We start from the raw sequence: 24,003 nt of genomic DNA, 5'->3' as shown, positions 1-24,003 counted from the left end.
ACAGGTGACCCTTTTACCAGATAAAAGTAAATCTTGAAGTGGAAGATGTTTTGTGTCAGCCCCCTAGACAGTCTGTATTGCAGTGGGGAATTATTTACGCCATTTGGAACACTTTTGATACCTATCCCTTTCCTAGCTGATTGTAGTTTGGGTGGGCACTCTGTAGTAGAAAGGTAAACCATGTCAAAGAGGAATACATCAGAAAAACACAGATTTCAAATGAGCCAAACAAATCTGGCCTTGAAAAAAAAAAGTTATGTGTTGCTTAAATATTATAAATCCAGCATAAAAGCTAAGGGCCTAGACTGAGTTGTGCTAAGCTGTTTGGCTTAGTACTGTTTGGCTAAGCTGTTTGAACTGACTTTGGTATTAAAGAATCATGTTTGATTTGTGCCACAGAGGCAGATAAATGCCAAAAAGACAGATGCCTCTGTCTGTGAGACATTGTCCTATTTGGTATAAAGTTAATAGCAAAGTAATAAGGAGCCTCTGGACCTGACATAAAATATAAAGTTGTGCCTGCTCGATGCAGGTTCATGATCGATCACCTGTAAACGCCTGTGATCACAGCATTACCGGCCCCTCGGCAGCGGGAAGAGGGAGCACGGCCACGCTGCCAACGGCGGCACCGGGGAGCCTGCTGACGCCCAGGGCCACGCCAGGGCGACACCATCTGCATGGCAATAGTTCGGGCATCAGTAAACTGAAACATGAAGAATCAGAAAACCCCACATGAACACACTTTACCACACATATTCCCAACTTGTCCAACATAGTAGCCAAGGATGACCGCCATCCACTGGGCTCTTCTGCCATCTCTTACACCTAAACTGTAAATCACTGGATTAAAAAAAAAAAAAATGCGATCACAGGTTGCTACTACAAACTTAAAATAGAGTTTTATGTTTACCAAGTTTGAGTTTTCAACATTATATTAACATTGGATATTTCTTGGCTCAATAATAATCCTTACAACATATAGAAATTTGAATCATATAAACTTAAGAATCCAAAAGGAATGGCTAGCATTAATTCTCACTGATCTTATAAATACCATAATGGGCATTAAAGCTCCTTGTAGCTAAGTGCTAAATATAGCATATCAAGAATCAAACTGTACCATAAACAACATATTTCATGTACTCTACGTTTATGCCATTTTGAGTATAACTGCCAAACTCAACTATTCTCAAGGAATGCAAGTAAAAGTCTAACAATGAGTTACAAATTCTGTTACCATATGATTTATCATCTAAACTAGAACACTTTTTAGGGTAAAAAGTTGGTTCTATTAATAGTTACAAGGAACATCACCAAAAATCAGCACTGTCCCAGACATATGTAATTCAGAAGTTAAAGTAATTACTTATAAGACCTATTACAGCATATCAATAGGCAATCAACTTTAATAGATGGTTAAAACTTTTCATCCTTATGTGTTCCTAACCAAGGCATCTAGTTTATTTTGTTGAATCACCAAGAATGCCCATCATGAAAAAAAAAAAGGATTCTCTTCAATGTCCTAATCTGCTTAACTCGCCTCTTCACTGCTTTCCATTCTTTTTTTGTTTTTAAAGATTTTTTTTTTTGATGTGGACCATTTTTAAAGTCTTTATTGAATCTGTTACAATATTGCTTCTGTTTTATGTTTTGGTTTTTCGGCTGTGAGGCATGTGGGATCCTAGCTCCCAGGCCAGGGATCGAACCCGCACCCCCTGCATTGCAAGGCGAAGTCTTAACCACTGGACTGCCAGGGAAGTCCCGACTGCCTTCCATTCTTAATCGCAAAAATACCTGAAGCTGCAGTGAGCTACAAACACATCTACTTGGTTCCAACACGCAGAGGGATTGCTGGCTAGAGAGTCAGGTGGTTCCGGAGGCTGAGACAAAGATGGGAAGGCAGGGCTGCCGGTAAGCAGGTGAGAAGCAGCTAAAAGGTGGCGTGAGCAGGAAAGGAGACGGGGAGGGACTGACTGAGAGGAAGGTAGGCCCCCCAGCTTCACCACAGCTCATGGGCCACTCCCAAGGCAGGGCTCTGCCGCAGAGAAGCAGCTGGTATGTCTGCACACAGAAGGCCAGACCCTGTTCTCCCCCTGCTTGACACGACTTTACAGGACACCTGATCCGTAAGACACGCAGCAGGCTTACTTTATAAATACGTAAAAGGAGACGCATTAAAATCTTGTATCATTCAAGCACAATTTTCAGTAGACCCTCAAGTGCACAGAGTTTACAAAAATCGAAAAGACAGGCAATCCAGGGCCAAGAACGAATGCGGGGGGGCCCCTGGACTGGCTGCCTCCTGAGAGGCAGGCTGAGGGCCGGGCGGCTGGACTGACCTGTATGCTGCCTGCGGTGCTTGGTGAGGGCATGCCGGGTCCCGCCAGCAAAGCCACACAGGTCACACAGGAACGACTTCTCGCCTGTTGCAACAATAAACAGATGAGGGACTGCGGAGGTCACAGATCATTAAAACATATCTATCAAGGCTTTCAGGGTTACTAATTCCTCCAATCAAATGTTTCCATGTAAATATGTCAAATGGGAATGAAATTACCACTGCGGTTTATTGACTGTGATAAAATCTGAAAAGCACCACTGAACATAATTACATACTTGTCAGACCCATAAAAATTAGCTTTATTATCAATGGAATGGTTTTGTACAACTTCATTTCTGGTAGATGTCTTCCAGATGGGGCTGCTTTATGCACTTGAACAGTTTTTATGCATATCCTGATTTTTTACAATTCCCATACATCTGGACTTTTCTGAGCTGACTAAAGATTGCTTGGAACTATTAATATACAGTATACATGATTCTGCTTAAATAAAACATACTGAATTTTCTAACAACTGAAGGATATTGAATCGGTTTTACCTGATTCTATCAGCATCTTCTTTAATAACTTCCTCCTTAACAATATGAATTAAACAGTTTCCCTGAATATACTGAAGACCCCAAGTAACGATAAAATCTACATTTACTCAACTCAGTGCTGTTTATGTTCCTCAAACTTCCATGGCACAAAAAAGGAGGTCTAGGGATTGCTAAAGAAATTGTATAAAAACTCCTATCATTCATCTTTAGTGATAACTCTTGACTGGAAAACTCTGCAACAATTAGAGTCAGATTTGGCAGACTTTGTTAAAAATGTTTAAATGCTCATTTTTAAAAACATTTTTACACAAGCTAACGTTCTGCCCTACAGTTTATAAATGCAATCTCTCTCTATTCTACAGCATATTTGGCCAATAAGTGCGGGCACCTAGACAGTTCATCCCATAAGGCTCCCAAAGAAGAGAAAAGGAGAATAAAAATGCTAACACCTTGGAGAGAGTCAGTGAAATTATAAAATACTTTTCAAAAATAAAACAAATCATTTTATCTATCTTTATCTACTTTATTCATGTGAATGTTTAATGCAACAAGTCTTTCAAGGGTTTTTGCCCACGTCAGCCTGCTTTGTTCTAAAATGTTTAGGTGTTTTACAATAGAAATTTAGCTTGAGGTGTTGTGGAAATGGTAATTGCCTTTTTAAGGTTAGAAAAAATAGTAAATATAGGAAGGCAGAGTAGCTACCGTAATCAGAAAGAGTCTTCCCTTTACCTGAGAGCAATACTAGCTTCTCTAATTTAAATGAACATATATTAATAAAGAGAGTTTTAACCAAATTATGTTTAATCTTATTTCCCAATGGTACGTTAAAATGTTCACTATTATCATTTATGAAATAAAGCTGAATTTAAGTATTTTTCCTATCTTTACTTCCCTATTTTGGGGTTAAGTTCATTCCTTGGCATCATTATATCAATACAGAAAAAAAGAATAGAGTAGATGGGCTGTGAAGAATAAAGTTTAATTACAATCACTCATTTAATTATTTAATCAATTTGAAATATAAATCTTTCTAACTAGCTGTATTATCAATTAAATAACACTGAAAGTGGACTTTTTTTTAAAATCCCAAAAGATAATTTGCTCGTTAATATTAACATACTATTCTGTGTTGAGACAAAATTGTTCTCTACAATTTATTCATCACCACAGCTTTGTGGGCATTAACCCCTTCGAGTGTGCGGAAGTGTGTGTACTGTGGTCCACACATGCACACACAAGCTTACACACACCTACGCATCTGGTGGTGTGTGGCAGAGAAGAGATTGGTGCTATGCTACCCAGCCAGCAAAATACCTGATGGGGAAAGAGTATTCTTACTATTTCTGGACTCAAGCAGACTATGATTCCTTTCCCTCGTTTATGAACTTCTTTGCAATCTATATCTTTCTTGTAAGATATAAACATTAACAGACAAATCCTAATGAAATTTATATTTTTTACAGGTATATGTGCTGCATGTAATGAAATTTACATTTTTACAGGTATATGTGCTGCATGTATATCCTAAGTTTTATTCCCTTTCCTATTTTAAGATATGTATAGGCACAAAGACAAAATTATCAGTTTTCCGTGTGATTTGGTTCTAGATATAGTAGTGGCCTTGACTTTTTGGCGTGCAGGATTTTTACCTGGGATGCTCGTCTGCAATGTATTCTATGTCATATTTACCTTGGTGGCTTGATTTGTCTGTCACTCTAAATTCAATTTTCACTTGCCCTTTTTTTTTTTTTCCCAAGGGGGTAGGGAGGGTTAGGGTTGGATAGTGGGCAATTGAGTATTTTTCAAGAAAAAAAATTTTAAGAAAAAACTAAATGTAATATACTCAATAAAAAGGGGGTTCACTTAACATGCCATATTTAAATAATAGCAGAGCTATAATAGGAGACTTTTCTTAACAACTTGAATTAGTTTCAAGTGTGCCATTTTGCTTTCAAATGTAGAAAGACACGGAAACCAATCCTTTATTTTCTATTAGAAAACAGCCACTGTCCCCTATCTCTCATTATGGTGCAGACTACAAGACCTAACAACAAAAATCCATATTATTGATCCAGCCAAGTCTCCACAATTATTCTTTAGAAGGAAACGCCAACGATAAATTACATCTGCACTGGCTTTTCATCTGCTGTTCGATATAAGTGATCTTTCAGGGCAGGCTGGAGACCTTAAATCGTCAACGCCCTTGTCAAGGAAGCTAAGGAGGCCTGGGCTTCCCACAAACTGCTTCAGAAGAACTTTTAACCTATAATTTCTAACAATAATACGGGATTCTTGGCAATCAGAAGAACATTTGGGAATGCTGATTAAAATTTATTTTTTCCTTGAAACAAAACACTTCCTGAGAGCTGTAAAGAGGAAGAAGACCACAAAACAGCAAATGGCTCCAGTGATGTCACCACGGTGAGATACGGCAAGCGCTCGACTACACGCTTGTAAGGCGTTTAGGGGCCCTCTGTCCTTAGGTAATGAAAAGCATGTCATATACATTGAACAGAACCACAGGGCAGGTAGGAGAAATATATTCATGACGGTCCAAACTGAGAGGTCTCAGGACCATGCCTAGCACAGATGTATTCTGTATGCTGCTTTTACTACCAGTTGGTTTAAATTCCAAACAGTCCACTAAATGTTTTGATGTAAAATGTATGTGAATTCGTACTTTTTCAATTATCTAAAAAATTTATACTAGCTAAATTCAGTTTAGTCTCTTTGTAGTAATTTCAAAGACTCTTGGATCTGATAGTATTCTCTTAAGAGAAATATTAAATTGATTTAAAAAATTTCAAGTGGTACATAAAAACCAAGATTCAATAATGTTCAGAAACATTATGGCACGGAGTCCATATCAGTAACAAATATAACACAAGTTCTCTATGAAAATTTAATCTCCTCAAATGATCTTCTATAATGATCACACCTAAAAAGATATGTTTAAACACATATACATATATGTACCCACACACAACATAAATCAGCTTTGAAATATGAAACTTATTTTATGTGAACACATGCACGTGTGCACACGCACACACACACAAATATTAAAATGTCACTTAAAAATTACGCTGAGCATCATCAAAACACAAAGAAATGATGCCATACCTTTTAACATATAATTACCACAATCTTAAACTCTTCAAACAGGGATTCCTTTCTACGGACTGCTGCTGAGACGACCACCCCCAACTACCACCACCACTGGGCCCAGGCGGACAGGCACACCTGTGTGCGTCCTGTAGTGGTCCTTCATGGCGGAGGCCGTGAGGAAGGAGTAATGGCAGGTAGGCCAGGTACACTTGAATGGCTTCTCCCCCGTGTGGAGTTTCATGTGGTTGTTCAGGGCCCACTTCTCTGTGAAACTTCTATCACACAGGCGGCATGTAAATTTCCTGCACGGAGTGGAGAGAAAAGGATGCAAATATTACCCTCACGGGAGCACCTCGGGCCCAGACAGGTGCCGCTGCAGCCCTGCAGTGTGGCGAGTGCAGGGTGTCGCGAGGAGAACTGCGGGCCTGGCCTGTCATGTCTGTATAACCAGGCATTGATTTTTCTGTCCAGGCCTGGCACTTCAGCCATTTATTCTCTGCTTTGCGGTTGGGCCCAACGGGTTTGAAAAATTCTGTTACAGTCCAGTCACCCCTGAGGCAAATGTGAGAATAGATTTCACCTGTACAGGCCTAGACCGCTTATCCAGGGCACAGGCTGTCAGAGCAAAGGCTAAATGAAAAGCTATCCGTACTAAACTACTCAGACACCCCTGCTCTCTGCCAGGAGGAGGCAGCTGGGGCCGGGCGGCACTCAGAGCCCAGCCCGCCCGGAACGGCACACACCACACTGCTCCGTCGGAGGAGAGGCACACTCCAGGGGCGTCTCCTTTTTAACAAGGTGTCCTTCTGGGTTACCACACAGGTACATAAAAAGTTCCCTTTGATAAGAATAAAAATAAGATTATAAATACAACTTTTCATAAAGTATGCCTTTGAGAAAAAGAAACCTCAATTATTTCCTGTATGGGATGAAAACTGAAAATAACAAATCAATACTCACGTCAGAAAATATTTCAGCCCCACAGTTCCCAGTTAAAGATCTCTGAATACCTTTCATAATCCAGGCAATATGAACCATCAACAAAAAAACTTTAATACTTTCTCTGGTCGAGCTTCTGTCCCTTTTCACTTGCATTCAGGAAATCACCACAAAAATTTACTTTTGATTTCTAATACAATTTAGTTTAAAGCAATCTCTGTGGCTAACAAAGTAGTGTCCAGCTAATTAATTCAGGATAATGAACAGTCAAATAAAAGAAAATTAGAACCCAATATTCAAAATTAAAATATTTTAATAAGTTGATAAGCACAATGCCACAAAAGAGACAGACTCTGGCAGCTTGATCTGACTAGCATAAGTTGGTCTACACTTTTAGCAAGTTAATACAATTTTAAAAATAAGATTATAATACCTGCGTTTTAAGTTATGATATAAATAAGGAGATATAAAGAGTATATTCTTTACATAAATGCTTTTAACTAAAATTTTACAAATTTTCTTAGTCCCGTAGGGTAGAAAAAAAAATTCCAAGCTCCAATTAATTAAGTTTCTCATTTTGAGGCAAATGTGGATTACTTTAACAAATTAATCATTCAGGTTTCACAAATTCTTAAGAATCGAATTATAAAATTACCTTTTATAAAACTCTCTCTTCATTTGTTATATGTAGTAATATTTTTATAACATTATATTTTAAATGCAACAGAAGTAAAAACTGCTAAATATTTAAGAAATGCCATACAAAATATCTTAAGTGCTTCATTAATATTAAAATTGCCAATTAATATACTTATAGAATGTATGTGTAGAGAAACTATGTTTACACCACTCAACACAGACCGACTTTGAAATTACTGTATCATTTGATCCTTGCTTACTGGTACTAGAGAATGACAAACACAACTAAATACTTAGAAATGCGCTGTAGAAAAATAACGTCCGTATATCTCTTTGACGGGTCTTCATGCATTTAACATTTCAAAACCATGACAGGGATCTTATTTCCAAGATAAATTCCCCTATCTACTTATTTCTTCATGTATTTATTGTGGATCTAACCTCCTCCTAAAAGAAATAAATAAGGAGGTTAAGTAGATGCTATCTTTTAACAAATAGTTACTCCAGACTGTATTACAACTTTATGAATGACAAAATAAATCCCTCATTTTTAAATCTACCATGATGTACATTTTAAAAAATTACATCTATGAAACCTCAATATATGTACTCTATTATTCATACATAATACAAATGTTAAACTAGAGCTTAGAGCCTGTCATGATATGACAAAAGCCAGATAACAAAGAACTAAGGCCACCGCTTGACTTTCAGAAAACCTCACATGTTCTACAATTTGCTTTATGAAAATAAGTGCATGCACTGGTACTTTGAAAAGAACCTGAAATGTTACCAATGTAAAGTGTCCTTATAAAGACCAAGACCTACTCATCAGTGGGGGGTTTCCTGGAACTGCACAATTCTGAGCCTCAAACACTGTAAACTATCTGCCACCATGCAACGAGCAAGGACGACGTCCATCCAAGGGATCCGCTCTCCTGGGGGCCTTCAGGAAGCCCACCTGGATGTGTCACTAGGACAGAGCCTAAGTGAAAACGTGCAGTTCCGCTCTGCCACGAGAACCCAAGAAGAAGAGGTATCACTGTGTATTCTGCATGTACTTCAGAAAGACCTGAACACCCACTGTAGCACAAACACTGTTCGAGACGGTAGAAACAAAAAGGGAAAAGAGTCAGATTTGGCTCTCAAGAAAATCACAGGCTCCTACGTGAGGAAAATCCTTCACAAAGACAACCTCAGTGCCAGGAAAAAACGTAAAAGGCCATCATAAATTTAAAAGAAGAAGCAATTAATGGGACAGGGCGGATTAAAGAAGGCTTCCCAGAGACGGCATTTAATTTAGATGTTGGAAAGCAGGTGGATATGCAGAGCCAGCAGGGAGGACAGGTAAGGGGCAGTGCGGGGAGAGGCAGAGTGATGGGAGCTCCAGGCCCCGACAGGCTGTGTCAACTGTGGCTCTGTTGGCTGCTGCCCCTCAACTGGGGATGGCCATCCAGTTTCCCAGGTATCAGTGAAGCCCCAGGACCTACATTAGACTGGGTTAAATGATATAAATGCTTTTCTATCCCCACATGGTGGTCTTCCATCAGAAACTTCTTGTTTAACTGAATTGACAATATATTAAAAAGAGATCTATTTGGCATAAAATTCGCTAGTCATCTCTCCTTTTGTGCAGGGAGTTACAAAGTCAGTCAGTTGAAGGATGTACAACGAGTGACAATCATGTAAAAGTACAACCTAAAAGGACAAACAAGATAAGCACACAACAGTATGATGGTGTTTGGTTCACCGTATATCCTATGGCCCATAAAAGTGCCTGGTACCCAGAGCTGTTCCATAAATAACTTTGGACCAATGGGATGAAGGGAACTGGTGGTGAAGAGTCTCGTTCCTTACGTAATTTCACCAGACTCAGAGTGGGAATGTGAGATCCGTACACGACAGCAACAGGGGTCATTCAGGCCGCCCAGGGCTCGCGATCCTCATGCTGTTTGGTCTTTTCTCCTTCCTCAGCATTTGTGTTTATTTTATAAATGTCAATATTTCAAACATACAGAAAATGACAGAGATGCATATCTACCACCAAGGTTTATGTACCCAGATGATAATATCCATGTTTGCCGTATTTGTTTCATATCCTTCCTCTGGTATTCTAAACATTTTAAATTAATTTTTTAAATTTAAATATTTATGAACTGAATTAAAAAGAAAAATGGTATGGCAGACCATAGCACAGGGACAGCAAAGGTGCTAAGGAGAAGGCCACATGTGCGGGAGAGCAGGTGGAGGTCCACATCATTTCCGCTCTGATGTAATAGAGCTACTTTATAACGTTTGATAAAAAGTTCAAAATGCCAAATAGTGCTACGGACTTGTAATGAAACAGGGCAGTTTGTCATCTCCCCTTTCCTCAGTCTGCACTAGATGTTTCTACTGGATATAAAGTGATCTTAGAAGGTTTCAAAAGAAAAAAAAAATCAGAAGGAAAGTAAATTAAAATGGTACCAGACTTCTCAACAGCAAAGCAGGAATTAGAAGACAATGTAGCAATGGTCTGACCATTTTGCGGGCAATGATCTTAAACACAGAATGTTCTGCGTCGTCGCACCTTTGAGTGGTTCCTACCAAAGGGTGCTGTCATTACAAAGTTCCTGGCTTCCAGGGATTATTATCCAGTTGTTTGCTGACACTTTTGGAATAAAACCCATTTTCGTGTGGGTAACTGTCATGTAAAAGTCAGTTAAGAGTTCATCTTTGAATGTAAATTTCTAAGTATTCCTAAATTAAATAAGGGCTCCTGGATTAAATTCTAAGCATTTTTCTAGTACTCTCAATATATTTACAGTATGTTTATTTACTGTTACATGTGCTGTTTTATCCCCAGCACCACCACTCCAACACACACACACACACGCACACGCACACATGCACACACACACGCACGCGGGGAATGGCTCTGAGCCTGTGTTCTCTGTGTTAAAACCGGTGGAAGATCTTCTTCGCTGAACTCACTCTTGACATGACTTATAAAACAGAGTCGTGACTAAAACCCACATCTCTAGACTTAAAATTTTAAAGACACGATACTAAATATCCTCATTGTTATACATATAACAAAAACTTAAAAATTTCATGGAGGTTTTGCAAGGCATTATGTACATACAAAGTTAAACTAAAGAATTAGTAGGGAGCTGAATTATTTTTATATGATCAATGGTACTATCTTAATAGATATTTCTGCCTTAGACTGTGTTAGAGCAATTGTCTGTTTATGAATGCCTAAAGGGCAGATAAGTTTTGTCAAAATATATAACACTTCTATTTTGAGTTGCGCCCCTAATTCCATATTACTACACAAGGTAAGTATCCTAACAAGAGAGTCTATACTCATCTTCTTCAAATTATACTTTTAAATGTTATTTAAAAATTTTAAACCCTATTATGTGGGTTATTCAGTCAATTTATTAGCAAATTAATTAAAAATCTGCACATATCCCATTTACATATGAAGATAGAAGTATTTTGATACTTTGATGCTTTATTACTTTATGATTTTTGAAATACAGTAAGAATTGCCACTAGTATATTTTTATGTTCTTTTCTAATCTCTCCAATTCAGAATAATTTGGAATACAGTTGCTTTAGTGATGCATTTTAGAGCTGTAGATATCTTTTGCCTTTCTCCCGGAAAGCCCAGTCTGGGTTAACATGATTGAGAAACTCAGGCTCAAGTACAGACATGTTTAAAAAAAAAAAAAAGTATCCCCATTAAGATGTAAACAATCTTAAATATCCATCAGCTGGGAAGTAGAAAAATAATGAGTTTAATCATAAAATGGAATATCATAATGAAGTTAAAATGAATCAATGAGCTACATTTATCAGCATGGGTTAAACAATCTCAAAAATGTAACTGCACTGAAACAAAGCAAGTTAAGCATAGAAATATTAAATCTAAGCATATGAGGTCCACATGCAAAAACATGCATGACATCATAATTTGTGAATACTGCTTGTTTCTGAGAAGAGGGGTAAGGCATGCATATGGGGCTAGAGAGCTAACTACAATTGTACATTTTTGTTGTTTTTAAAAGGAGAACAAAGTAAACAAGGTCATATGTTAACATCTTAAAAAGTGCTTTCATTGTTTTTGAAAAATTCCACAATTTGAAGTGAATATTTTAATTAAGTAATCCAAACTTTCTTTTCTACATGTCACGTCACGTTAATAAATCATACAAATTCATATCTGCAAAAAACAGCAATGAGCAAGATCTGCTCCAAATGAATGAGCTAAACTTTATTAAAACATTAAATAATCATGCAGTTATTATCTTCCAAAACTCTGAAACAAAGGTGCTGACTGATTCAAAATGATTAACAGTAAACTGATGTTGCAAAACCTTAACTGACAGGTATTGCTGGTCTTTAGGAATAAACACAGAACTGAAAACAATACAAGGCTTGTATGATTCCTAGCAAAACAGTCCAATATACTAATGAATTTGTTTCAACAATTTCTAAGTTACTCGGATACTACCAATGTGCAGGCTGTTTCTTTGGGATAACAGCCTCCTTTTAAAATTATTATAATTTAATAATTACATAATAATATACTAAGAGATGAAACGAAAATAGAATATGATGGGGTCTTTGCCCAGTAGGGCTATCTTACAAATTTCTGCTGAGCTGCAAATAAAACTGAAAAACAATCACTTTCTTGAACAAAGAAGCACATAAAAGGCATATAAAGACAACCACTAAAGAGCAACTTCAATCTCAATTAATTCACATGAGTCTTACGCTGAAAAAGTATCCAAAAGGTAACAAAGCAAAATGAAGTTCAAGAAATTCTGCCATGGTAACAAATCCAATACCTATACGCATCGGAACTGTGAGGTGCCTATACTGTTTCTGGCCTAGGAAACATCTGAGGAAAAACATACAATACTGTTTTTAGACTTAAACTACTTATTCATGTAAAACAGGCACTAAATCCACATTAATTACCCCAATATTACTCCATAGTAATCCTGTTCATCTTAGTTTTATGAGGTTTCAAGTACTATATATATATATATATATATATATATATATATATGTTTAAATAAAATATGCAGCTTTAAACTGCATGGAAAGTAAGAATCTCTGTTTTCTCTAAATTGAAAATTGAAAAGCTACACTGACAGGTGAGTAATAACAAGGAATACACTCGGGGTTCCTCTGGCCACCTCCTTCCAAATATTTGTGTGTGCGTGTGTGTGTGTGTGTGTGTGTGTGTGCACACGCACATGCATGCGTGCATACTAGATCCAAAAAAAACCTGACTCAATGATTGAAGTTATATCCTGAAACCAAAAATATCTAACACTAATATCAGATTATTTAAATTAGGCTGGACTCTTGAGAGTGACCTGTTCCTGATTATATATAAAACATGAGCATGATTTATATCAAGAAGCCACAAAGACCTAAGATTAGAAAGGTTTCATTTACTGAATTCAACTCTTCAGAATCAAGTGTGGCTTACAGATGAAGTTGGAAACCTCCTGTGAGGGCTTTTATACAGCGCGCAAGGGAGCCTGCTACTTTAGCCAAGAGTCTTGAGCGCATTTTTTGACCTGAACAGGTGATAATTAGCCTAATTAACAAGCCAGATCCTTGTTAACTAGTTGGAAAAGAAATTTAACCTCATTCTTGCTGAAGCCATCATTTTAAAACCGCTTAAGGTATCATTCAGATTCTAGAAGCTGTGACATATGTTTTCTGGCCCTTTCAGTTCTTTCCAAAGGTTGCAAAGCTTTGTGTCAAAGTTACTTCTGGGAAGAGCATTGGCAGAATATTAATCCCTGGTTGCCTTAGTCTACTAAGAACCAAGAGAATGACTCATTCCAAAGAAAAACATTCAAGGATTACAAGGGCCATGCCCTCAAGATTGAATTCATCCTTCAAAATCCCATTCCCATGAAATTTTTCTTTGTCAAAGAGACCATAAACTCTGGCCTACCCCAAACCATCCTATTAAATTTGACTGGAACGGTGCCCGTTCCACTGCATGTGCTGTATCCAAAACTCCTCAGCACAACAGGGGTTAGGAAAGGCTCTGTGTAAAAGACAGTAAATACTTTCTACTCGGTGGGCCCTCAGGTCTTCAATGCAACTTCTCAACTCCGCCTTGGTAGCACAGAAGTAGCCGTGGACAGTACATAAATAGGTAAGCGTGGCTGTGTTCCAATAAAACTTTATTTACAAAAACAGGCAGTGGGCCTGATCAGGCCTGCAGAGAGTAATCGGCCTATCCCTGGCTTAGGTGAGGTCGCATCTCCCCACCTGCGCCCCCCAAAAGCACCCTGATCTGTACAGGGTAAAAGAATCTGAATCGAGCACTGCTGGCAAACAAAGGTCCACTAAGCCCCTTCACAGGGTTTGAGAAGTTGGTTCAATCCTGAAATAGTTCATGTTTCCTGCAGGGCTTTCAAACGCCAACATGAGAAGAACAGGTGGAAGGAATTATACTGCATATGAGACCCATTCAGTGCAGGCTGCCCCGTCCTTTCAAACTACCCCCTTTCAAGTGTGTCACAGAGCTGGAGGGCTTGCAAAGTTGAAATAATTTTAACTAACCATAGAAGTCAAGTCCTGGAGAACAAGACATATATTAAATTGCCACAATCCTCTAGTCTGGACTAAATGAAATTTTATCGCTTCAGGTTAGGTAAGAAAACACTGGATTTACGCAAGGAAGGTTAAAACAGCAGTTACAAATAAAGGACTAATGTTACTGTTTAAAGACCATATAAAGAGAATTTCTTTGAAATCACTGCTCTTACTGATATAAATAATTTGAGCTAAAACGACAAAATGCATTTCAAACCCCATTTACACATTCATCCCAAATGTCTTGACGGATGTTCAGTCTTTGGACATTTATAACACAAGCCTAACAATCTTCAAATTATAATATCTCAGCTACTTCTATATCAATTGATCAATTTTTTAAAAAGTATGTATTGGAATCTACTGTGTGTCTAGCAATTATTCATGCATGTACAGACCTATAAGTGAAGGAAAGATACACACGCCTCCCCAAAAGGAGCCTGTGCCTCAATGGCAGACACTAATGTCAGTGAAATAATTAGAACAAAAGCTCACCACATTCTGCTGGACTTTTTAAAAAAGCTTTTTGAAAAGATGTTTAGAAAAAGCATCGGTGAATATAGAGTGAAGCAGCTGGAAAGGCTTCATGGATGAGGTGGAGCTTCAGGTGAGTCTGAAAGGACAGAACAGACTCTAGTAACAAAGGCGGCAGGCAGTGACAAGCCTGGAGGAGGGACAGGCAGAGGCGGGGAAGGTGCTGTGTGTGTGAGCCCTGAGCTGATCATGGCAGGGGAGGGAGTGGGGAGCAGGCTGCACAGATGGGGGAAATAAAGTTGCATCCTTTAAGCTGAGTCAGACTGAAATGGCCCTGATAAAAAGACAGAGAAACCTGACTTTGATATGACAAAAGGAACCACCAATCTATTTTTTGTTTTTCTTTTCCCCCTCTCCGATCTCCCTTCCATTGTTTGTTTTTCACAATTATTTGACTATAATTTTCTAAGGAGCTACATGTGGCTTTATCCTTCACAAGTGCCCATGATCAAAAAGATACAGTACACTTGTATACAAGCCACAAATATGTACATGTCTGGGAAAAAACCTACCATAACAATGTGCACATCTGAGATTCATGACAAACTCATTTATACACTGGGACAAATAACACGTAATCTTACAAACAGTATGTCAGCACTAACAAAGACTGCTATGTGTCAAGCTATGTACCTACGGATGCTATAAAAATGTTATTTCAGAGCTGAGAACCTCACAGACTGTACCAGTTGCATGTCAATGGAAAAAGGTTTTACTAAGTTTTCTGATGCTACCCTTGCCAGTTCCAGTATTAACTGTATTAGAATGAATTGGTTGGTAAATATGAATAAGATAGATTTTACCAATAAGAACAAAAACAGGTTTATAGAAAGAAGCACGAATTTAAAAATCAACTACAAAATCCCCTAAAGTTATTTCCTTTTAATTTTTAATATGTTAACATTAAACACAACTGATATATTAATGGAAGCTGAGTACAAACAAAAACGTCTGTCCCAATTCAGACAATCTGTCACAGTCCCACTCATCAAGAAACTACGATTTGTAAGGATTTTATAAAAGTCATAAGGTCTTCACACCATGGTGTTATATTATTATGCCAAGCAATGTGTCATTCACATCACTATATGAAACTTTACTAGGACAAATATACATTGTAAGGAACATCAGGCATCTGTATGGAATGGATGATTCCAATCCCCTTTTGCTAATAAAGCTGACACTTTCATATGAATAAAACTGCTCAGTTCCTGGCATGCCACTGACTCAGAAATAATATTTGGGGTCACGTATTCATGCTGCTGGGGAAAGAGAAGTTAATAAGTGTCTGGCCTTGGGCAGCCTCTCTTGAGCCTCAGTAGGACCATGTAATTTTTATTCCTGGTGTGTATTCACGTCAATATTTCTAAAAATATTGAGCACAAGACATCATTTTATATTACAGTGTAGATCACTGGTGCTCTATAAATAGTAAATCATGAGAATTATCTATTATTTCACAATTGTTTAAAACAGCAATAATAAGAAAGTCATAGTTTCCTACTTGGATTCCTTACGGCAATCCTTGTCAGGTCCAACTCTCCAATGAAGGACTATCAGAGTATTTTAAAAAGAGTAGTAGTTTTCTTAACAAAATTAATAAGCCGAAGACAACAGGCTGATCATGGGTTACACCCCTAACATAGGAGAGTTAAATCTGTCAATACTACAGCACTGTTAGAACCAGCAACTGACACCAGTGTACGTAATTCTCTAAATATTAACATTAGTTAAGGGACAGTGGACCATCGCTATTTATTCAAAATGAGACTTCATACAGGACTCAAGTACACAGTAGGTTAAATGGAAATGTACAAAATAGTATTTCTCTCTACCAAACAATTTAAATTCACCTTCGATATATGTATAAAAAATGATATTTTTTTCCTAAAAAATATTCTTGTACAATAATACTGGAACATGTTCTACAGACCCGTGCATCTTACATACTAGCAAATATGGGATGTTTACACTCTATCCTGTAGGTCCTTATGTATCTACTTGGGAAACAGAATTTCTAGACATTTGAATAGACATGCCAGATTTAGAAAGGGCTGTCCACCCTGATGGTGACTGTGTGATTTGCTGAAGCAGGGAAGGCAGCCTTTCCAAACTTAGGTATTTCATTGTCCTGGCCTTTGTCATCATCTCGGCCTTCTAGCATGTCAGGGTGATCTAGGGAACCATTTGAGCTCAAGGTAAGATTAGCTAGAAGGGCTGAGATGTATTGCCCAGTAATCTCAGAGTTCAGTACGGAATTGACCCTTTCTGAGACCTTAGTCCGAAGAGCGGCAGTTACAGTACACTTCTAGAGTAAGTGTCTTGGAGCATTTGTGCACTGGAGCATCACCAAGACATGACGTGAGTTCAGAAGATGAAGTCAGCGTAAATACTGCAGCACCTGATACGGGTCATCACTTGCTTCACTTACATCACAACGTCCTGACATTCATAAATGTAGAAAGACCATGTTGGAAGGGATTTGATCTGTTCTTTTCTAAATCATAAGTTCAAGGGAAAGTGCTAACATTGGATTAACATAAAAAACAAGTTTTTAAAGAGTTTTAAAGTTATTGTGATTCAACTGAGAGTAAGGAGTTAAATACTAAGTAAGTAGTTAAATACTAGTAGTCTCTCCACCATTTCTCACACATGTCCACCATACAATGGGTGTGAAGTAGCCTGCAATGAAACAGGAGTAAAACTATAGAAAGTACATACATACATGAGGTACATTTGGGTGGAAACAACCTCCTAAATGCAGGGTAAAGCAATTAATTTAGCTTCCTTTCAATGCAGAAGAGTATTACTTACTTAAAAAGTTGGATATGTCCAGCTATGGAATTCTTTTCTGCAAAACAGACTTGTGGATTTCATCTACTTCTCATATATTCTAAATTATTTTGAAAAGATAAATTCAGATAGGCATCTATAAACACTGAATATAGATCATTTATACTAATTTTTCAAATCTTCAACACCTCAAACAAAAGACTATGTGGAATAACATCATTTATTATGTACCTTCCAGCATTCAAAATATTAAACTAAGTTTCTTTCTAATATAATTAAATGCATAAGCAAAAACAACTGGAAGGGTGTAAGTGATAAAATATATTTATACTTGGAGCAACTATAGTGTTAGGGAAGCTAAAATACAGAAATAACTATCAAAATGACGTTAACAACAAAAAAAGACTTCTCAAATATGGGCTGGGAAGGAATAAAAGTGAAAGTCAAAAAGGTTGCTAGTTTAGACTTTATGACACAAAGAAAACAAAACTGCTCAACTCTTTGTATCACTACTATATTTTTTATTAAAGATTCTTCAGACTGAAATACATGGAAATGAATTAAAGTCCAAGAATTATTTCACGTAAGGCAGTAACAAGGAGGCTTCTGGCCAAGTGGGAGCCGCCGTGAAGGTGCCGTGAGGGTCAGATCTCCCAGGGTGTCAGGCGGGGCCAGCAGAGTCCAGGGGACAGTATTTGAGCAGAGGCGCCGGGAAAGGGCGCAGAGAGAGGAGCCAAGTGTGCCCAGCAGGCAGGGACTGCAGACACCCTGTTCTCCTGTAACTCAGCCACATCCTGCGTCCTGCCAAGCCTGGCACACAGGTGTCTTCAATCAATGTCAGATGCAGCCCAAGAGCAAGACCTGACCTACCCAGGCCAGCAGCTGATTGCAAACGCTCCCTTGACCTGAGAACATGAGAGTCTCGTTCTCCTGGTTCCTCCTTGCCTTCTGAAGCCTGGATGGCCCACCCGCACTCCTTTGGTGACCTGTACTCTGATGACGTCCACGTTTATATCTGAGGCCTAGTCGGTATTTAGCTGCCCACACAACGTCTCCACCGGGACAGCCGACAGGCTTCTCAAATGTCCAGCGTCTAAACCTGGCTCACAATCTCCCCCAACGGAACCTGCTCTTGACAGTGGTTTTGCCCGTTTAGTTAATGACGTGACTTCATTTTTCCCTTTTCCCTTCACTGTTCATGCCCAAACCTTGGTGTGATCCGTTACTCTTTATCTCATCCAATCCACTGGTAAATCCTGTGGGCTGGACTTTTCAGATATATTCAGAGTCTGGACGCTTCTATCTACCCCTGTTGCTAACACTGGGGTCCAGCTCACCGTGCTCTCACGTCAGGATCATCACAAGAATGTCCAACAGAGCTCCCAGCCTCTGCCATCACCATCCACTCCCTTCTGCCGTTCAGTCTATTCTCTGCATACTGCAAACAGCGATTCTGCTACAGCGTAAGTCAGACCGCGCCAGGCCTCTGTGAAATACCCTCCAATCTCACACAGAAGAAAAAAACCAAAGTCCTTGCAGAGTCCTCCAGAGCCTGACATGGCCTGAGCTGCCATCACGTCCTCCTTCCCACCCTGTGCACACCCCAGGCACAGCGGCCTCTTGGCAGCCCTGGGCCACGCCCCACACAATCGTCTTCAGGAGACTTGAGCACTTTTCCCTCTGCCTGAAAGACTCACGGGGCCCCTCTCCTACCCGCAATCAGGTCTAGATCACTTGTCACCTTCTCTCTGACAGAGGCTCCCCTCACCGCCTATGGAGAGCTGAAATATCCCACCCAGCACTCCTGGCTCTTCCCTCTTTCCCTTACTATATCACCACTATTTTAATACTGGCATATATTGGACTTTCAGTTTTGTTTGTTGAATTTCTCCCCACACTGGTATGCAAGCTCGTGAGAGCAGAACGTTTGCCTGCTTTATTTTCTGCTATATCCCCAGGGTCCAACACAGGGCTTAGCACATAGTAGGTACCCAGTAAATAACTGCTCAAATGATGAATTAATTAAATACTGTAAAGGGACAAGATTTACAGAATTAAGTTTATTTTAATATGCAACATATGAAAAACACACACACACACCACACATATACCTATGTATGAATAGACAAATAGAAACAGTAGGGACAGATTCACTGTGAACAGTAGGAACCTTGGGTGGGAACTAAGATTTGGCTGAGGAAGACTGCAGGAAGAGGAAGGGCATCAACTTGGGAGAAGGGAACTTTTACTTAGCACTTTATATACTACTGTATTAAAAATATTTACCAACACACATTCCATTTTTTAAAAATATATACGTAAGCAAACAGAGTTTTAAAAGCATAATTCAAAACAAACAGGTTTAGCCAAAATAAATTTTTAAGTAAAATTTAAAAGAATCACTAATTTTATCCACCACTGGCTTTTCTACGCCATACTAACATACAATGTTATTGATACATAGCTGAAACAGTCAGAGTACCACAGAGAGAAACAAGAGTTGAGACAGTTATTGAGGCAGTGTAAAATCAGATCTCTAAAAAGAAAGACATCTTTCTCTTCTCAATTTTTGAAGTCAAAAACCTCACTATATTTGTATTCAGATAGTTCAGAAATCAGTGTCCAATGATTTTATAAGCCTACACTGTGAATACCATACAGCTGACAGCTAATCATAGATACTGTTCACTGTAACTGAAGAATCTTCTGTTTGCCATGAGTAACCACATAGTCACAGTTTTGGAAGAGATGGTTCTAGGTATTCAGTAATAGAACGATATTATCACATTTTTGAGACAGTCAGACCAGCTCTCACTAAAGACCTACCCTTCTTCTACATTTCGTTTAATTCTCTGTTACACAAGAGTCCTGATCTTATTGTGGCTTATGTGCCACTCACAAGTTGACTCCACACCACCTCACGTATATTGACTTTTGAACTGTTTACTACTCTCAGTTACGTACATTCCCTAAAAGACCCAAAACAACTCAGGGACATTAGATTTTCAACTTCTTGATATCTTTCACGGTAGTAAGGGCAGGAAAGTGATGTATTAAGAAACATTTATAACATTTAATAATCATATATAACTAAAATTTATTGAAGGCTCAAAACACGGCAAGAAGTATTCTGATAAATGACTTTCCCAATGACATGTTTAAAACTGCAAACAAAGCTGCTTGAAGGAGGCCATGCCACAGAAGTGAAACAGCTGCCCTGACACCGACTTAGCTGAGACATCAGTGCTCTGGTTGTTCTTTTAGCCTGAATTTCTACACATGTCACATGTAATGGAGTTCAAACAAAATACTTCCAAAATATGTCCCAACAATGAAACCCTACAGGTCTAATTTCAATTAAATTTCCACTTAGTCTGGTCCTAAGGATGTGTTCCCAAAGACCCAAATTCATGAAGTGATGCTACCAAAGGCTGTTCTCTCCAGTATAGGAAAGAAGGGTTCTGAGGCCAAGAGTCAATCGAATATATCTGTCTGGGATCAACCAACCATCATTGTTGATGAGAGATTCTATCTCCTGAAAGGCCCTGTCTTTCTATTTGTGGGGTCTATGTGCAGTCCAAGTGCTAGTTAATTCTCCACTGGAATAAAAAGGCTGACTTCCAGGAGACAGAAGCTTGAACTTTCTATTCTTTAATTTGTCAAAGACAGTAAAACAAAACAACAGAAAGTGACAATCTAACAAATTATGGTTTATAATAATAAATTATAGCTTTATAATAATCCAAAACCAGAAGTACAGGAAGGTAAGATAGTAACAACAGCAAAAGAACAGAGGACACACCCTCAAATAAGCTGCTCTAATGCCTTACAGAGAGCAGGTGCTCAAACAGTTACTGAATGGAATGTTAGTGACTAAAACTGACAGACTAGGATTGAAAACATAACAATAAAAGATGAATAAAAAGAGACTCCTGGGACTTCCCTGGTGGCGCAGTGGTTAAGAGTCCACCTGCTGATGCAGGGGACACGGGTTCGTGCCCCGGCCCAGGAAGATCCCACATGCCGCGGAGCGGCTGGGCCCGTGAGCCATGGCCGCTGAGCCTGCGTGCCCGGAGCCTGTGCTCCGCAGCGGGAGAGGCCACAACAGTGAGAGGCCCGCGTACCGCAAAAAAAAAAAAAAAAAAAAAAAGAGAGAGAGACTCCTATATATAACCAGAAGATACAGATGAAGCATTCCACAGGAATGTACGTGATGATATTCACAAAAACGTGCCTAAGAGCTAAGAACTAAAGAAAAGGGGTCCAAAGACGGAAGAGACGGCTGTCCTCATTTCTACAAATCACCTCATGGAACATCCAGAGATTGTGCTGTACATTTCCAAATATCGCTAACATTTTTCATAATAACCAAGTTTATATTGATTACTGGTATCTACTATTCTTCAAAAATAATATGCAATAGAGCACTAAGAAATATACACAGAGTCACTCAGAAGCAAGAGAGATAGAAGAAAAGTACTTAGAATTAAAGCCCGGGTGAAAGATAATTAGGAAAATTTCCTTTGGGGAACAACAACAGTGAAAATACTAGCACATTTTAATTGCTATCAAGTAAATAAGACCTCTGAATGAATTTTAAACTTTACCTGAGCTTACGCAGATCTGACCAGGGATTAATATGGTGGACAGGGTTGGCAACAGAGGAAAAGAGGTAAAGAGGTAGAATTAAAGAACTCAATTATCAAACCTTAGGATTTATGTTTCTAAATAAGTTGATTTAAAAATGTGTGCAATTTGATGATAATAAAACCAATCAGAATTTGATTAATTATGTGAATTTACTATCATGGGCTAATAAAGTAATATATACACATGTACTTTGGTACTCAGGCCATCAAAACAAAGATGACTACAACTTCACAGCACACAGAGCAGAAGTAAATTATGCACTTACGCCTCAGGACTGGTATCAGGGTGTCAGATGTGTATGCTTTTGTATACTTTTTATTTCTCTCTTACTGCTGTTCTTAAAATTCTTAGAAAAAAAGCCTTTGGTCACTCTCAGACATGTGTGGCCACCTGTACCAGGGCAAGAGAGCATCTACCTGGGGACCCACAGGCTGCCTCTGCTACACTCAGTTCAACCTGATTGCTGCTCGCTTCGGAGATGCGTCCCATAAAGTTTCTGATCATAAAAGACTGTGGTCCAAGACTGAGGTTTCCTCTTTGTTTAAAACAATCAATGCTGTTCCCAATCATTTACAATTAGCAAAGAAATCATTTATTTGGTAAAACCAAACTGAAGATTTGAATGAAAAGTAAAAGAAGCTGAATAATCTTACAGAAATTTTAAAGAAAATTCCTAAAGTTACATTACTTATTCAATGAGTGAATATCAAAGAAGACACTACTCACAATTAACACTTGCTATAATATAGATCTTTCAATCACGGGAAGGTACAATATTCTCACTGAACAAATATATGAAAACACTGAATTCATTTTTAACTCTGAGTTTAAAGTCATAAATTCAGATTAGAACAACTTCAATTTCTCCTCAAGAATAGGATTTAATTTACAGATTCTTAAATACCCACATTCACAAAGTCATTACTATTCACGCTCAGCAAATAATGAAATAATAAAAAGTTACTTTTAGAATGAAAAACTAAAGGGTGCTGAAAACAATACATAAAAGTCAATGAAATAAATATATATAGCAAGTAAAAGCATCTTAACAAATCAGAGAAGACTCCCTTTGGACACAACTATTCAATAATTATTGATATGGTACACTACTTATTCCTAGAAACTATAATTAGACATGATGTATTCTATCCATTTTCTCAAGATGCAAAATAACCAAGCTAATAAATACAGTTATTCCTGTCCAGAACACATTGTCTATTCCTTTAGCTGAAAGCAAACCTCTAGTAAATTCCTATTTATCTTCTTGCCAATCAAGGAATGAATGACTGACACTAACGCAGTCTTATCTGGGCCTTATGTCTGCAGCACATTCTGCTAAGTGATGTCACTGCTCTAGCAGACGAAAATAAGCAGATTATTACAGTGACTAGGAGCAAACCAAACATTTGGGTTTTTGCATGGACAGATTTACACACTGTCTGTCAGATAAAGCACAGTTTGCCTGCTGCTTACACAACAAGAATGTGCCTGACAGCTTCTTCCCAGGGTTAGTATCTGATTACATAAATAGGCCATTCCCCGCCATTCCTAAAAACTGACAGTCTGTCTTAGTTTATAGTGCAATTTCGGACTATCAGCTTTTCTGTCTTGCACACAAGGCTGATGAACATCAGAGCACTTCCTGGAGGTCCAATCAGGATTTCTCACTGCCTGATTCTGGGCCATATAAAATGTGATGGGCACAATGGAGAGGGAAAAGACAATGTGAAAACTACTTCTGATGAGTGCTCCAGAGGCATACTCTGAAGGGTAAATCATGTCAACACACTTAGGGGTGTGTGTGTGTGTGTGTGTGTGTGTGTGTGTGTGTGTGTGTGTGTG

The 24,003-nt window shown here is 38.5% G+C and overlaps 1 protein-coding gene across 2 annotated transcripts in view; it reads right to left on the bottom strand.

Moving 5' to 3' along the window:
- Positions 1-24,003, bottom strand: part of ZNF407 (zinc finger protein 407) — a 421,124-nt gene that overhangs the window by 174,313 nt on the left and 222,808 nt on the right. For both annotated transcript variants that reach the window (XM_027118761.1, XM_027118762.1), the window contains exons 5-6: positions 6,124-6,290; positions 2,340-2,423 (exon numbers count right to left, since the gene is read on the bottom strand). In XM_027118761.1, the coding sequence (XP_026974562.1) occupies positions 2,340-2,423; positions 6,124-6,290 (251 nt within the window). The remainder of the gene's footprint in view (positions 1-2,339; positions 2,424-6,123; positions 6,291-24,003) is intronic.

Source organism: Aethalodelphis obliquidens, unplaced genomic scaffold (genome assembly GCF_003676395.1).
Source record: "Aethalodelphis obliquidens isolate GAN/ISIS:26980383/991018 unplaced genomic scaffold, ASM367639v1 scaffold19, whole genome shotgun sequence".
Taxonomy (NCBI): domain Eukaryota; kingdom Metazoa; phylum Chordata; class Mammalia; order Artiodactyla; family Delphinidae; genus Aethalodelphis; species Aethalodelphis obliquidens.
The sequence above is the reverse complement of the archived record's forward strand: the minus strand, read 5'-3'. Positions and strand labels throughout refer to the sequence as shown.